Below are 15,490 nucleotides of genomic sequence, written 5' to 3'. Positions count from 1 at the left end.
ACCTCCTCTTCTCAAAGGGGTCATTTCTCTTCTCACTGGCAGTAGGAAAAATTGACTACCTGTGGTGTCTATTACTATAATAAGGTACAGACTAGCCTCCCGGCTCCTCCAGGAGCACAAGTACCCACTGTACATTTCAGAGTCCATGCTCGTGTTCTACGTCTTCTACCCTGCTCCCCTACCCTAAACTCCCTCTAGTTCAGAAGCACCCCTATCCTAGCTTCTCATTCTCTTTCTAAACCTATCTTTCTTTCTCCCCCTGTCTCTATGTTCCTCTGCCTCTGTGTCTCCTCCTGTGTCTCTCTCCCTCTGGCTCTCTGCTCTGCTTCTGCTTCTGTCATAGGCAGGTGCAGTTGACTATGTTCAGCCAACATCTATTTCTTCTCTGGGTGATTTGATATGCCTCTTTCTGTTCTAACTCTGATAGCTAAAATTGAAGCTTTCTCTTTAAACATGTCACCAAGAGGTCATGCCATCAGCTTGCAGAACACAAAGAAACAGCTTAAAATATTTTCATAATAGATTTTAATAAAATGCTATTACAAAGTGATATATATATATAATTCAATTTTCAAAAAAACTAAACATTAAAATTTATAAATTTTATAAAGTATTTCTGACAGACTATCAGTAGATACCAGTAGCTCCTCATAGGTGCTTCAGTGGAAACTAAAAAGAAAAACAAGAATGATCAGTAGTATCAAGAACATCATGGGTGGCATCGTCAGGATAAGCAGTAACAGAGGCATCACCAGTAGAATCCTATGTAGTGTCATGTCACAATGAATATCATTGTATTGAGAATGGTGAGAAGGTGGAGTCTTGTTTCATTGATTTTATTCTCAGAGGTTGTTTCTTTTGGGGTGTTTGTTTACAAAACGATGCTGTCCACATAAGTCATAGTGTATGGACACAGAAAAATAGAAACTAATATCTAACAGTTACATTTCCCAGCTTAGATATTCAGAAAATACAAGTTCCACATTAAGAGTAAAAAACATTTACTCATTCCAGCATGGGAGACAACTGTGAGCTTACCAACTTTACTTGATCAGTTTGGTTGGACTAAACTGATTTTGTTAATTTTATGTGATGCATTTTCAATATGACTGGAAAAGATAATCATTTTTTGTACTTTTAGGTAATATCTAAAGAGTCCGATACAAAGTATGAAATGTATTTATCATACATATTAGAGCCAAAGAGAATTGGATTTTGAGCACAGAAATATTTATCTATTTTAAGCCATTGTTATGGTCTAACTTACCTTGTTAATCTCCTTGTAACTTTAACTGTGCAGGATTGCTAAATAAGGTTCAATACCCACGTTATCACCGAAGCCACAAATTTCAGCAACAATATTGATGATATGAGGAACAGCAATGATGTGGTCGCTGCCCCACTTGAAAATACCACGGGGTGAGTAATTATTACATAACAGGGGGAGTCAGTGGGATTTGCATCAAAAATCCACATATTTGAGTTCTGAGGAGGGTCCAATGCGTCGCCTGGGATACAAAGAAGAGCAGATTCCTGATCAGTTCTCAGCTAAGACACTGTTCTCTTCTAAGCAGGTATCAAGAACAGGGTCAGAATGTTGCACAGGGTCCATGGTGTCACCACTGTGGCTACCAGGAGCAAGCGCAGGGTCAGCATGTGTTCTCCCCCTTGCATGCCCAGTGTAAGTAACTAAGGAACGTGTGTGATCCACAGTGGTGCTATGAACAGTAATTTCCTCAGACGCCTGAAGATTGTCACCTCTGTCAGTAGCATGAGATGTTGATGTTGAGCGAGCATTGGCAGGAGGCAGGGGCACGATGTCATGCTCATAAACTGGAGGAAGGAAACCTTCTTCCTTCTTTTTGTCAACCTTTAAGGAAATTTGGAGATGTTAGATTTCATTGAAAATTTCACTTATTTTTATTCATTTTAGATCTTATCTGTTCATGTCAGGGTCTTGATTTATAGTACCCAAATGTTTGTTTGCTCAGGCTAATTTTATCACTATAACTGCTGATATCCTGAAACTTTAGCTTCCATTCTGTTTTAGTCAAAGGTCCAGAGTTTGAGAATCTTGAAAGGGGACCTGCTCAGCTTTATGCCTTCTTTTCTACTGTTCTTTGCTACCTCTCTATACTGGGAAGATGAATAAAAAGACACAATGTGTCCTCTCCTGTCTTTAGGACAAGGATTTTACATTCCATCCAGATTAAGATAATGTGACAATCCGGGGCTTTGGAAACAAAAAGAAGCTCTCTCTTCTGCACCACACTAATGCTTTCCCCATGGCCTTTCACAATTGCCCATTAGGTTCCCAGGATAATAGAATAGTGAGGGTGACCTTTGAAATGCAGAAATGAAGTGTGCCACTACCCACAGCAGATGGGAACAATGGAGCTGAAGTAAGGGTTCTGGGAGATGCCATCCAAATTCCTACTCCTTAGCTAGGACTGTTTTTTATATATGGTTGATGAACATATTGGCCTTTTCCAGCATCTCTATGGTAGTTTGAAGAAGAACAGACTCATAGGCTCATATATTTGAATGTTGGTTTCCAGGTAGTGGAACTATTTGTGGGGAAGGTTAGGAGGTGTGGCCTTGTTGGAGTAGTTGTGTGGTCTTGGGTTTCAGAAGACTGGTGCTATTTCTAGTGAGCTCTCAGTTTCTTGTATAGAGCTAAATGTAACTCTCAGCTGCTGCTACAGCACCATGCCTGCTGGCCTGAATCATGGTGGTGAAGAAACTGTATGTATCCCATTGGAACCATGTGCCACACTCTGAATAAACCCTTCCTTCTAGATGTTGCTTTGGGCATGGTGTTTTATTACAGTAATAGAAAATAATATAACCATCATCCAATGACATGGACAGAGCCTGAAGGATCCATACCCTGAAGGCTGAACGGGTATTTAGCAGTGGATTATGCCAAAAGAGTTGAGACAATCCATAATGTTTGCTTAGATAGGATACATGGAACACCACCTGATTTAATCAGATACATTTAGGAAGTGCCAGTTTTGAAAACGCATTTGGTGCTGTTTGTCAGAAGGGGAGCCTCACCAACTTTTATTTCAATTACAAATAATGATGCTACCTCGTAATCGTTCATGACATCTCAGGGAGATTCCTAACTTAGCAGTCTATGTTTACCTTTCTGTACCAGGTTTGAGGAGACTTTGTTCTACTTGTGTGAAAAACTCAAACGTTCCAAGGCTTACCCAACATCATCAAACAATGTAACATGGAGATGATTAAACAAAATAGCTTAAGAAACATCATTGGTCAAAGGAAAACAGATGAGGAAGTACACATCCTACATGTATGTCCAAACTGCTCAGTGCACCATGTAAAAATGTTCAGTTCATTGGTTTCCTTGAGAATGATGAACTTGAACACATCAAAGCTTGAGATATCTGTGAGCCTTAGACACATTTTCACATGCCGTATGTTTCTCTCATTGCTCCATCATTAACTAAGTATGCTTAAGCCAGTTATAAAAAGGGAATGAAAGGGCCACATGGTACAAGTATAGTTTTCCAGGATACATGCCACATGGAAAACAGAAACTCTGAAGATGACTGAGAAGACCCTGAAAATATTTTCCTTATATGCTAGTCACACAACAGGAGCACCAATGGATATATCGACACTGTTTATTATCTGAGTGTGTGTGTGCTTATGTGCTTGATTTAATATGCCAGTTTGTGCTATGCTAGAGTGTGTGTGTGTGTGTGTGTGTGTGTGTGTGTGTGTGTGAAGGGCAGAAGATAACCTTCAGGAGGTGGTTCTCTGCTTTCACTGGGTGAGACAGGGTCTCTCAATGTTTCTGAGCCTCTGTGCATTCCAGTCTGGCTGGTTTGTAGGTTTCAAAGCTGTTCTAATCTCTCAGCCTCCAATCTGGATTTAGGGGTGTTGGGATTACATATGTGAGACACTTGTTGTTTGCTGTTTTCTCTGGGATCGAACTCAGATCAATAGGATTTCAATGTAAGGGCTCTGAACTGCTGGTATGTGTGTGTGTATGCCTCTCTCTGTGTCTGTGTGTGTGTTCTAGCTTTGTAATGCAAAGTAGTGTGTGTGTGTGTGTGTGTGTGTGTGTGTGTGAGAGAGAGAGAGAGAGAGAGAGAGAGAGAGAGAGAGAGAGGAGAAAGAAACGGAGATAGAGGTAGAGATTGATTTTTATCAGTTCAGAAAGAAAATAGAGAAAAACTCATTGTGATGTGAGCTTTTTCTTTCTCCTAAGCTAAGCATCATCTTTGTGCCTTTGGGGCCTGTGCCATTTATCAGTGTCTGACTGTAGCTCTTCATGAAGATTTCTACTTAGCATTCTGTTAGCATTAGGAACCGACATTATCTAGATCCGGTGGAGATTTTATACTCATTACACTGCAATCACCACGTAATGGGTTCTGGAAAACTCATGTGTTAATATGGTTTTATGCAAATCTAACATCATAAAAGTGATGTCTGCTTTTATTTCAGTCACATCTTTGAAGGATAGAAACAACTGCCCTTTTGCTTTATTTGCCTCAAGAATATGCTAAGATCTCACTTCTGTTAGTGATATTGTGGTTTGTATTCTAGTCCTTGGCATATCCAAGATGTTGCTCCCTTAATACCAAGGGCAACACTCCGTGGTCGCCACACTCGTCACATTACCATTTACTTTCTGTATCAGCCTAAAATTTCTACATTAGTCTAAAATTTCCATTTGTATTAATCATGTCAATTTATATGCTAATGATTTTTTTCACTGAAATCTTGGAAGATGTCTGGCAACTGAATGTCTGTTTATTAAAATCACTTGAGATCTGTCTCCCCACTAAGACCTCCCTTGACCAATTACTCACTTTCATGATACATAATAGCTAATATTAATTTAGAAACCAAATTGGATTAGGCTTAAAAGAAAGAACATTTGAGTTTGGTTCTGACAAAATTAAAATTAGGTACTAATGGTTTCATTAAGCGTAATAATTATGTCAAGTCTGCCCCTGTCTCTCCTAATGTTGAACTTAGATGGTTCAAGGTAATTAGCTAGTTGTCAGCCATTTGTAATGGAAACTGGCAATTGGTGTAAGTAGGGTCTACAAACAGAGCTAGCTCTTCTGCTTGCTTTATACCTTCTGAGGGGTTTAAAACACAAAAGAAAATTGCCATTTCCTTTACATTTTCCATTTTTCTTGAATACAGATTTTTGAAGTAAGACTTGATAATTCTCTGGATTTCCTCAGTGTCTGATGTTAGGTCTCCCTTTTCATTTCTGATTTTGTTAATTTGGATTTTGTCTCTTTCTTTTGATTGGTTTGAACAAGGGTTTGTCTATCTTGCTGATTTTCTCAAAAATAGCATTTCTTTGTTCCAGTGACACTTTGTTTCATTTACTTTGTTTCTATTTTATTGATTTTAGTCCTCAAATTGATTATTTCCTGGGGTCTACTCCTCCTGGGTGAGTTTCCTTTTTTTGTTCTAGAGCTTTCAGGTGTGCCGTTAAGATGCTAATGTGAGATTTCTCCAGGTTCTTTATGTAGGCATTTAGTGCTATGAATTTTTCTCTTAGTACTGCTTTCAAAGTATCCCAAAGAATTGGGTATGTCATGCATTCATTTTCATTAAATTCAATAACTGGACTCTTTAAAATGTATTCAGATGTATTACCACAGTTGTTTTCAAAATCAGTGTAATGTGTATTTATTTCTGCAAACCGTCTTTGGTCAAGCACAAGGCACCTTCTATTACATGAGAACTGCATGCAATCTTCCACTTTCTGTGTTTCCAGTTCATTCTCTTATTGGGTCATTGCTATCAGCAAGGACTTACTGCTCACTGGAATTTATAGAAAGGATGGCTCACTGATACCAAACACTTTTCTCTGACCAAATTTCCATATAAAACTGTGATAGGTAGACTACTGCTGCATTTTAACAAAATTCATAAGAAAACAAATTTCACAACGGAGAATTTTACCTTAATACCAGAGGTACTGGCCTTGTCTTCTGTTGAAGATGATGGAACACGAGCCTTTCCAGAGAGCCTTTAGAATAAAAACATGCAGTGAGGGGTGAGTTTGGTCCTTAGAGCATCACTGTTGAAAGATTTATTATCTGTGTACTAAGTAACATTTTTGCATTTATGTAATTCAACGTTGACCCCGTTTTAAAAAGTTTTTGCTTTTGCAGTTTCAACTTGTCTCAATCTATGTAACATTCAGTGAAGACTCACTCACTCATAGTTCTATTTAAAAATAAAAATGTAAAAAGCCAGTGGTTTGGGAGATGGCTCAGTCAATAAGAATGTTTGCTGCCAACACAGATCAACCTGAGTTTGAATCCTCAGCATCCACATAAAAAACTGGGCATGGACACATGCATGTAACCCCAGTACTGTGGATGGAAGAGACAGGGTACCATTTGGGCTTGTTGGCTGCCAGACCAGCTCCAGGGTCAGTCAGAGATCTTATGTCAAGTGTATAAGTTAGAGAATGATACAAGACACCAATGTCCTCCTCTTTCCTTCATGTCTGCACAGAGAAATATGCAAAGCATGCAACAGGCACACACACACACATGCAAAACACACACACACACACACACACACACACAAACACATAAGAGGGGGGAATTGCGGGTTTTGCAAACACTTGTTCTGATGGTTGCAGTAACTGATTGTTATGAGCACTGAATGCTCCCATTTCATTTGTTCCCCTAAACCTAAAGCACCATGGCCTGTTTTCTGTAATAAAAAAAAATAAAGCATTTCATTTCATTTCACTCTCCCAAGGAGTTGTTTGCTTTGGGAAAACATGAAATGTACTCTATGTCTAAGCACTAAGTTGCCATCAGTCTCAAAAGTCACCATATTTTGGTGCCTTGAAGCTATGTTTTGATAGTATGTCCACATGCATATGTCTAAACTCTTTATAGTCAAGGGTATTTCTAAGTCAATTTATAGGACACTGGAGAGCAACATTATCCCCTCAGCTCTGCTTCATCTGAACTACAGCTAAAAGCTCCAAATTTCAGGGTTTCTGATTGGCAAACTCTGGAACAAACACTTTGTTTTTCTAACTTTCACCTACCTTGGGATTCACCACAGAGGTGGAACTCATTAAGAGGGAAATAAACCTGCTGAACAGAAGCATGTCTATAAGGCCATTCTGAGATGATCATCTCAGCAAAGTCTGGGAGAGTTTTGAACCTTGCCATTTTGCCCACACTCTTCTCAGCAACTTGCCTTAAACATACAAGTTAACAGGATTAATTGCCTGAAAACTAATATATATATATATATATATATATATATATATATATATATATATATATATGTACATGATATGTTATGTGCAGTGTATTTGTAAGTATGTGTGATTTCAGATACATACATGCCAGTGTGTAGGTGTGGTGATTGGAGTACAGACTTGGGTGTCGACCCTCACCCTTGGTCATAGTTATATGACTGAATCTCATTCATGAATGCAAGCCCCAGGCTAGCAATCCAGGCAAGCCATCCAGACAACGTGAGAGATGCTCTGTTTCCACCTGCAATCTCACCATAAGCTCCCCAGGATTCTAGAACCGCACAAGACCAACAGGCCTCATGTGGACCCTGGGCTTCCTTCTCCCATTTTCCCATATTACCAGCACTTTACCGATGAATCACCTCCACAGACAGGGAGTCTTAACAGCATTTCATGCTGTATCTGAGGCATAATTCAGCTTTGATTAGCAACTAATCAAAAAGCTAAAATTGTCTTACACAGAGGAAAACATGGTGCCAGTTTCTGAACTTTATAGTCTCTACATACTCATTGTATTTAAAATCCAGACATTCTTACCCGAGTGAAAGCTGGTCTTTATTTCCTCCATTATCTACAGAGCAGAAACACAAAATATGTTATAAGCAACTGTAGAAAAAAGAGCATTGAATGCTGAGGCTAATACTTCGTTACTACATATACTTTGAATCTTTGTAGCCTTTAAAGTGAATACTGATTTATAGACAAAAAATACAAGGATAACTCTTAATTTACACCTCATGTAAGGTTCAAATATAGAGACAATTTTCTCAAAAGTCAATACTAATAATAAATTGGTGTACAAAACACCTATGATCATGAGCATTAGCATTATCAAACAGAGAAACTGACATCTTAACCAGAATCAATATCACAAGCTGAAGTGTTAACATGGTAGCACAGTGTTGCTGCTGTTGATTTTGTCTCTGGAAAAGTGCTGTTAGGAGAATTGTAAGTGAGCATACTCATCTTGCATGGAAGTGAAAAGAGTCTCTCTAAGGTTTGAGTTGAACTTATTCCATTGAAGATAAAAATTCCAGACACAAGGAAGCTAAGTCTATGAGGATCGTTCTTTGCAGCATAGCAAAACTTAAAAAACACAGGTAGACCAAGGGCAAAGAATCTCCAGATGCCAGGGTGGCAAGGCTACAGAGAGAGAGGGCACTGTGTGTACAATCCTCAAGTGCTTCTGAGGAAGCTGCAGAAGCCCCTCAGTTCTAGCTTCTGGTCCCTCACTCATGGGCAGTGCAAAGAAGTTCAGCACCAGTACCTATCACCTACCGTGGTAAGAGCTATTGGAAAGCCTCCTGCAGTAGTTAAGCACCCTAAACTCGATCTCTGGGGTGAGAAGCATGGAAGAAACGTGAGAACCAAGCAGCAACTTCATGGTAGTAGTCCCTTCCAGGAAACATTGGAGTTCCCACAGACAAGGCATGAAGCTCCCACTGCATGCTAAAAGCCTGCCCTCTGAAAAGGAATAAAGCAAATTCTTGTTTGTTTTATTCACAGTATATAAACTGTAATTTAACTTCGTTGGCATTGCCTATGGCTGAAGCAGAGTGTTGGTCCCACCAACAAATGGGTTGCAATGAGGCTTAGCATGTGGGAGACCTCCATCAACCCTCTTCATCACAAAGAAAATCCAAGGTGGTTCCTGTTCACCTGCAAGCTCCGTGGAACCCTGAAACACAGCTTGTTCCAATACTGAGGGGACCTAAGAGCCTGTGAGCTCTGTGGAACTCTGAAACACAGCTTGCTCCAATACTGAGGAGACCTAAGAGACAGCCACAGCAATGATTGTACCAACATGCCAAGACACTGCTGGCCCCATTTGAAGGAAGAGATGGGGAAAAAAAGAGATGAGTAGGTGCCTATGCAAGAATTCCTCCAACATCCTAAAAAACATGGTAACACCAGAATCCAGTGGACACACAAAAGGTAGACTTGATCATCCTAACCCAGAAGTAGAAGAAAATGACTTTGAATGTAACTTTATGAAAATGATGTATACCTTTACAGAGGAGGTGAACAACTCCCTTAAAGAAATTGAAGAGAAGACAAACAAAGTTGGAAGAAATTAATAAATCCCACAAAGAAACCCAAAACTACCCATAAAAAAACAATCAAACAAGTGAAAGAAACAGTTTAAGACTTGTAGACTGAAATAGAGGTAATAAAGAAAACACAAACCAAAAGAATCCTGGATATGGAAAATCTGGGTAAATGAACAGGAACTACAGAGACAAGTATAACCAACAGAATACAAGAGATAGAAGAAAGAATCTCAGGCACTGGACATACTATAAAGAAAATAGACTCTTTGGTCAAAGAAAACATTAAATCCAACAAATTCTTAACACAAAACACTCAGGAAATCTGGGCCACCATGAAAAGGCCAAAACTAAGAATAATAGGGGTAGAAGAAGAAGAAGAACTTCAGCTCAAAGGCACAAAAAACATATTCAACAATATTATTGAAGGAAACTTTTCCAACCTAAAGAAGGATATCCCTATGATGTTCAAGAAGCTTACAGAACACCAAATAGACTGGATCAAAAGAATAACATCCCCTAGCCCTATAATAATCAAAACAAAAAACATAAGAATAATGAAAGAATATTAAAAGGTGCTAAGGAAAATGGTCAAGTAACATATAAAGGTAAACCTATCAGAATTACGCCTGACTTCTCAATGGAAACCATGAAAGCCAGAAGGTCTTGGATAGATGTGCTGCAGACACTAAGAAACCATGGATGCAAGCCCAGACTACTACACTCCGCAAAGCTTTCACTCACCAACTATGGTGACTCAGGAAGGTCAGTAGGGCCACTAACTAGTGGACTGGGATTGTGGCTCAGTAGGAAAGCCTATGCTTATTATGCAGGAGGCCTCAGTCAGTTCTCACCACCACAAATGCCATGAATAAATAACTTCATAATAAAGTGACACAAAGCTGTCCCCATTACAATCATATTGATTCTCTTCATCTTACTCTTGTGGGAAGAGGGTTTTGGATTCACTACCTAGTGTGGTTGCCACTGCCAAGTTAGATATAAAAGACACTGTGATGACAGTTGCTGAAAGTAAATACTACGTGGTGTTCCCTCCACTGCCACAAAGGCTCTCCAGACTCAATAGAGAGGCAGCTAATTCTTTGAAATACAGAATGATGTCATTTTCTTCACTCTGCTTTTTGTTCCAATTTTTATTTCTGAATCATGCTTTGCAGCATGGAAATGATACACACACCTACCGTGTTCGATTTAAGAAAAACTAAAGAGAAAAGTAATGAAGGCAGAGATAACGGGTAGGGTGCTTGTGTAGAATGCTCCCAAAACCTTGTGTTCAATGTCTAGCACTTCAGAAAACAAAACAAAACAAAACAAAAACAAAAAAAAGAAGGAAAGAAGAGAAGAAAGGACGGAAGGAAGGAAGGAAGGAATGAAGGAAGGAAGGAAAAAAGAAATAATGGAAGGAAGGAAGGAAGGAAGGAAGGGAAAAGGAAAACATGTTAGAATTGATAAATCTTCATAAAAACAATACATTCACTACAGAACAAAGCTTTCACCCTAAAATGGGAGATTTCTAAAGAAAACAATTATACAGTAGGACAAAACTGTCCAAATTGAGAAACTGCACAGACATTAAAGAGGTCAGAAGATTTTAATTATATCATAAAGTAGAAAAACTATTTAATGAAAGTTATTGATTACTGAGGTTTGTTTGTGACATAATTACATTCTAGTGACACTTACCTGTGTATTGGTATGCAGTACAAAATACAAGGCTTTTGTCATAAAACTAAAGAAGAATATGTATTTCTAATTATCCTATTTGCTGCAATGTGACTATGTAGGACACATGCTACGTGAAGTTCATTTCTCCTTTATTCAAAGGCAGTACAGATATCAGCATTAATGTAAAATAAGCAGAGTTTTGACAATATACTTTCACAATTGAAAATTATTTGAAATAGTTTCTTAATTAATTCTGACTTTTCAGAATATTTGAAAACCAGAGACCTGCATTTATACTTGATTTCCATAACTCCTTTAGGGGATCTAAAATCTTTACTCTTCCTTATTTTCTTTAGGGAAGGTAGGAGTAGTTGAAGTCATTCTTACCTTTGTTGATGTTAGCATACTGTTTCTTGGTTTGTTCAGATTCTACTGCAGCTGTTTCTCCACTGTGACATATGTTTAAAAGTGATCATCATTTAACTATTCATATAAAAACACTTAGCATGTTTTCTAATTTTTTTATTTTTGAGTCCCTAATATAGCTTACATTAGATACATACAAATAATTTTTTGAAACAGGATCTCATTAAGCATCCAGCTGACTTTAAACTCACTATATGCATCATGTTGGTCTTGAAATCAAAGAGATCTCTGTGTTTACTGCCTTCCAAGTTCTGGGATTAAAGGCATGGGCAACAAGGCCCGGCCTAATAACTCTAAATTCATTCTTCAACAGTTGGTGATGATTAATAACTGCTGTCCTTCCACCTTTCCTCATGGAGAAGAAACAGTGAAAATTCAGCTCTTGATTAAAACACACACAGAGAGATATCCCTGCTGCAGTGCTGAGAAGTTCTATCCAGAGAGGTGAGTGGGTGCTCACCTGGGTGGTCTGTCCCCGAAGAGAGCACAGCCCCTCCCCCCTCAGCTTCTGTGGCAGGGTCTTTGGTGCTCCACGGGACCCCTCCCTGCCCCCACTGCTGCTGCCCTTTTGTCTCCTGGGTCCTGGAAATATCAGATATACCTGCTGCAGTGCTGAGGAGTTTCATCCAGTGAGGAGGAGATGGTCTGGCGCCAATGAAAAAATTCCTCCAACAACCTGAAAGGCAACATGACATCTCCAGAATCCAGGGATCACGAAACTAGAAGAATTGAACACTCTACTACAGAAGAAATAGAAAAAATCGACTCTAAGCGGATCTTTATGAAAATAATAGAGGAACTTAAAAAGGAGGTGAAAATCTGGTGTAAAGAAATGGAAGACAGGTATAACAAAAAAATTGAGGAAATGAGTAAAGAAATGGAAGAGAAATATACCAAAAAGATTGAAGAAATGAGTAATCCATAAATGAAATTCTGGGAAACCAAGAAAAAACAATAAAACAGGTAATGGAAACAGTTCAAGACTTGAAAACTGAAATGGAGTCAATGAAGAAATCACAAACTGAGGGCCGGCTGGCTATGGAAAATCTAGGTAAACGAACAGAGACTTCAGAAACAAGCATAACCAACAGAATACAAGAGATAGAAGAAAGAATCTCAGACTCGGAAGACAACATAAAGAAATTAAACGCTCTGACCAAAGAGAACAGCAAATAAAACAAATTCTCATCACAAAACATTCAGGAAATGTGGGACACAATAAAAAAAAAACCAAATCTAAGAATAATTGGGGTAGAAGAAGGAGAAGAATTGCAGATCAAAGGTCCAGAAAATATATTCAACAAAATTATAGAAGAAAACTTCCCCAACCTAAAGAACGATATCCCTATAAAGGTTCAAGAAGCATACAGAACACCGAATAGACTGGATCAAAAAAAAATCCCCTTGCCATATAATAATCAAAACACAAAGCATTCAGATTAAAGAAAGATATTAAGAGCTGCAAAGGAAAAAGGTCAAGTAACTTATAAAGGTAAACCTATCAGACTTACACCGGACTTCTCTATGGAAACCATGAAAGCCAGAAGGTCCTGGATAGAGATACTGCAGAAACTAAGGGACCATGGATACAAGCCCAGACTACTATACCCAGCCAAGCTATCATTCACTATCAATGGAGAAAACAAAATATTCCAGGATAAAAACAAATTTAAACAATAAGTAGCTACAAATCCAGCCTTACAGAAAGTATTAGAAGGCAGATCACAACCCAAGGAATCCAACATTCCCAACACCGCCTAAATAACTCAGACATCTAGCAACCCTTCACAAGCAAAACTCAAAGAAGGGAAAAACATACACTCTACTACCCTCCCCCCCCAAAATAACCGGAGTCAACAACCACTGGTCATTAATATCACTTAATATCAATGGACTCAATTCACCTATAAAAAGGCACAGACTTAGAGACTGGATACAAAAACAGGATTCAACATTCTGCTGTTTACAAGAAACACACCTCAACCACAAATACAGACATCTACTCAGAGTAAAGGACTGGGAAAAGATTTTCCAAGCAAACAGGCCTAAGAAACAAGCAGGTGTGGCCATTCTAATATCTAACAAAATTGACTTCAAACTAAAATCTATCAGAAGAGATAGAGATGGACATTTCATACTCATAACAGGAAGAATTCATCAGGAGGAAGTCTCAATCCTGAATATCTATACCCCTAATATAAAGGCACCCACTTATGTAAAAGAAACACTTCTAGAACTCAAGGCAGTCATCAAACCACACACACTAAGAGTAGGAGACTTCAACACACCTCTCTCACCAATGGACAGAACAATCAGACAGAAACCCAACAGAGAAATAAGAGAATTATTGGAGGTTTTGAATCAAATGGACTTAACAGATATCTATAGAACATTCCACCCAAATAGGAAAGAATATACCTTCTTCTCTGCAGCCTATGGAACCTTCTCAAAAATTGACCACATACTTGGTAACAAAGCAAACTTCCACAGATACAAAAAAATATTAGTAACCACCTGTGTCTTCTCAGATCATCATGGATTAAAGTTAGAATTCAACAACAATGCTACCCCCAGAAAGCCAACAAACTCATGGAAGTTGAACTGTCAACTATTAAATCACCCCTGGGTCAAGAAAGAAATAAAGAAAGAAATTAAATTAAATTTCATTAAATTCCTTGAATTTAATGAAAATAATGACACAACATACTCAAACCTATGGGACATTATGAAAGTAGTGCTAAGAGGAAAGTTCATAGCACTAAGTGCCCAATTGAAGAAAATGGAGAAAGCACACATTGGAGACTTAACAGCATACTAGAAAGTTCTAGAAAAAAAGAAGCTGATTCACCCAGGAGGAGTAGAAGACTGGAAATAATCAAACTGAGGGCTGAAATCAACAAAATAGAAACACAGAAAACAATCCAAAGAATCAATGAAACAAAAAGCTGGTTCTTGGAGAAAATCAACAAGATTGACAAACGCCTATCCAAGCTAATCAAACGGCAGAGAAAGAACATGCAAATTAATAAGATCAGAAATGAAAAGGGGGACATAAAAACAGGCACAGAGGAAATTCAGAGAATCATTAGATCTTACTACGGAAATTTATATGCCACAAAGTTGGAAAATGTAAAAGAAATGGACATTTTTTTAGATAAGTACCATATACCAATGTTGAACCAAGAACAGGTGAACAATCTAAATAGGCCTGTTAGTCGTGAAGAACTAGAAGCTGTTATCAAAAATCTCCCTACCAAAAAAAGTCCAGGACCAGATGGTTTCAATGCAGAATTCTACCAGAACTTCTAAAAAGAGCTAATACCTATACTCCTTAATGTATTCCACAATATAGAAACAGAAGAGTCATTGCCAAACTCCTTTTATGAAGCTACAGTTACCCTGATACCAAAACCACACAAAGACACAAACAAGAAAGAGAATTACAGGCCAATCTCACTCATGAACATCAACGCGAAAATTCTCAATAAAATACTGGAAAACCAAATCCAAGAAAACATTAGAAAAATTATCCATTATGATCAAGTAGGCTTCATTCCCGAGATGCAGGGCTGGTTCAACATACACAAATCTATCAATGTAATCCATCATATAAATAAACTGAAAGAAAAAAACCATGTGATCATTTCATTAGATGCTGAAAAAGCATTTGATAAAATTCAACACCCATTTATGATAAAGGTGTTGGAGAGACTGGGGATACAAGGATCATACCTAAATATAATAAAAGCAATATACGGCAAACCGACAGCTAACATCAAATTGAATGGAGAGAAACTCAAAGCCTTTCCACTAAAATCAGGAACACGACAAGGCTGTCCACTCTCTCCATACCTCTTCAATATAGTGCTTGAAGTTCTAGCAATAGCAATAAGACAACATAAGGAGATCAAGGGGATTCGAATTGGAAAGGATGAAGTTAAACTTTCGTTATTTGCTGACGATATGATAGTGTACATAAGTGACCCCAAAAACTCTACCAAAGAACTCCTACAGCTGATAAACACCTTTAGTA

At 38.3% G+C, this 15,490-nt stretch overlaps 1 protein-coding gene across 4 annotated transcripts in view; it reads right to left on the bottom strand.

Annotated features, from left to right (window-relative positions):
- Positions 1-508: 508 nt before the first annotated feature.
- LOC148120185 (uncharacterized) overlaps positions 509-15,490 on the bottom strand; it is a 32,859-nt gene continuing 17,877 nt past the window's right edge. Inside the window, exons 6-12 of one of the 4 annotated variants that reach the window (XM_087912071.1) lie at positions 12,059-12,133; positions 11,419-11,480; positions 7,835-7,868; positions 5,968-6,034; positions 1,759-1,870; positions 1,268-1,508; positions 509-669 (exon numbers count right to left, since the gene is read on the bottom strand). In XM_087912071.1, the coding sequence (XP_087768197.1) occupies positions 1,306-1,508; positions 1,759-1,870; positions 5,968-6,034; positions 7,835-7,868; positions 11,419-11,480; positions 12,059-12,133 (553 nt within the window). In that variant the 3' untranslated portion in view covers positions 509-669; positions 1,268-1,305. Of the gene's footprint in view, positions 1,871-5,967; positions 6,035-7,834; positions 7,869-11,418; positions 11,481-12,058; positions 12,134-15,490 lie in introns of all 4 variants that reach the window. The other 3 variants (XM_087912072.1, XM_087912073.1, XM_087912070.1) reach the window with 3 other exon arrangements.

Source organism: Myodes glareolus, chromosome 12 (assembly GCF_982192425.1).
Source record: "Myodes glareolus chromosome 12, mMyoGla1.1, whole genome shotgun sequence".
Classification (NCBI taxonomy): Eukaryota; Metazoa; Chordata; class Mammalia; order Rodentia; family Cricetidae; genus Myodes; species Myodes glareolus.
This window is presented reverse-complemented; position numbering and strand designations above follow the sequence as displayed.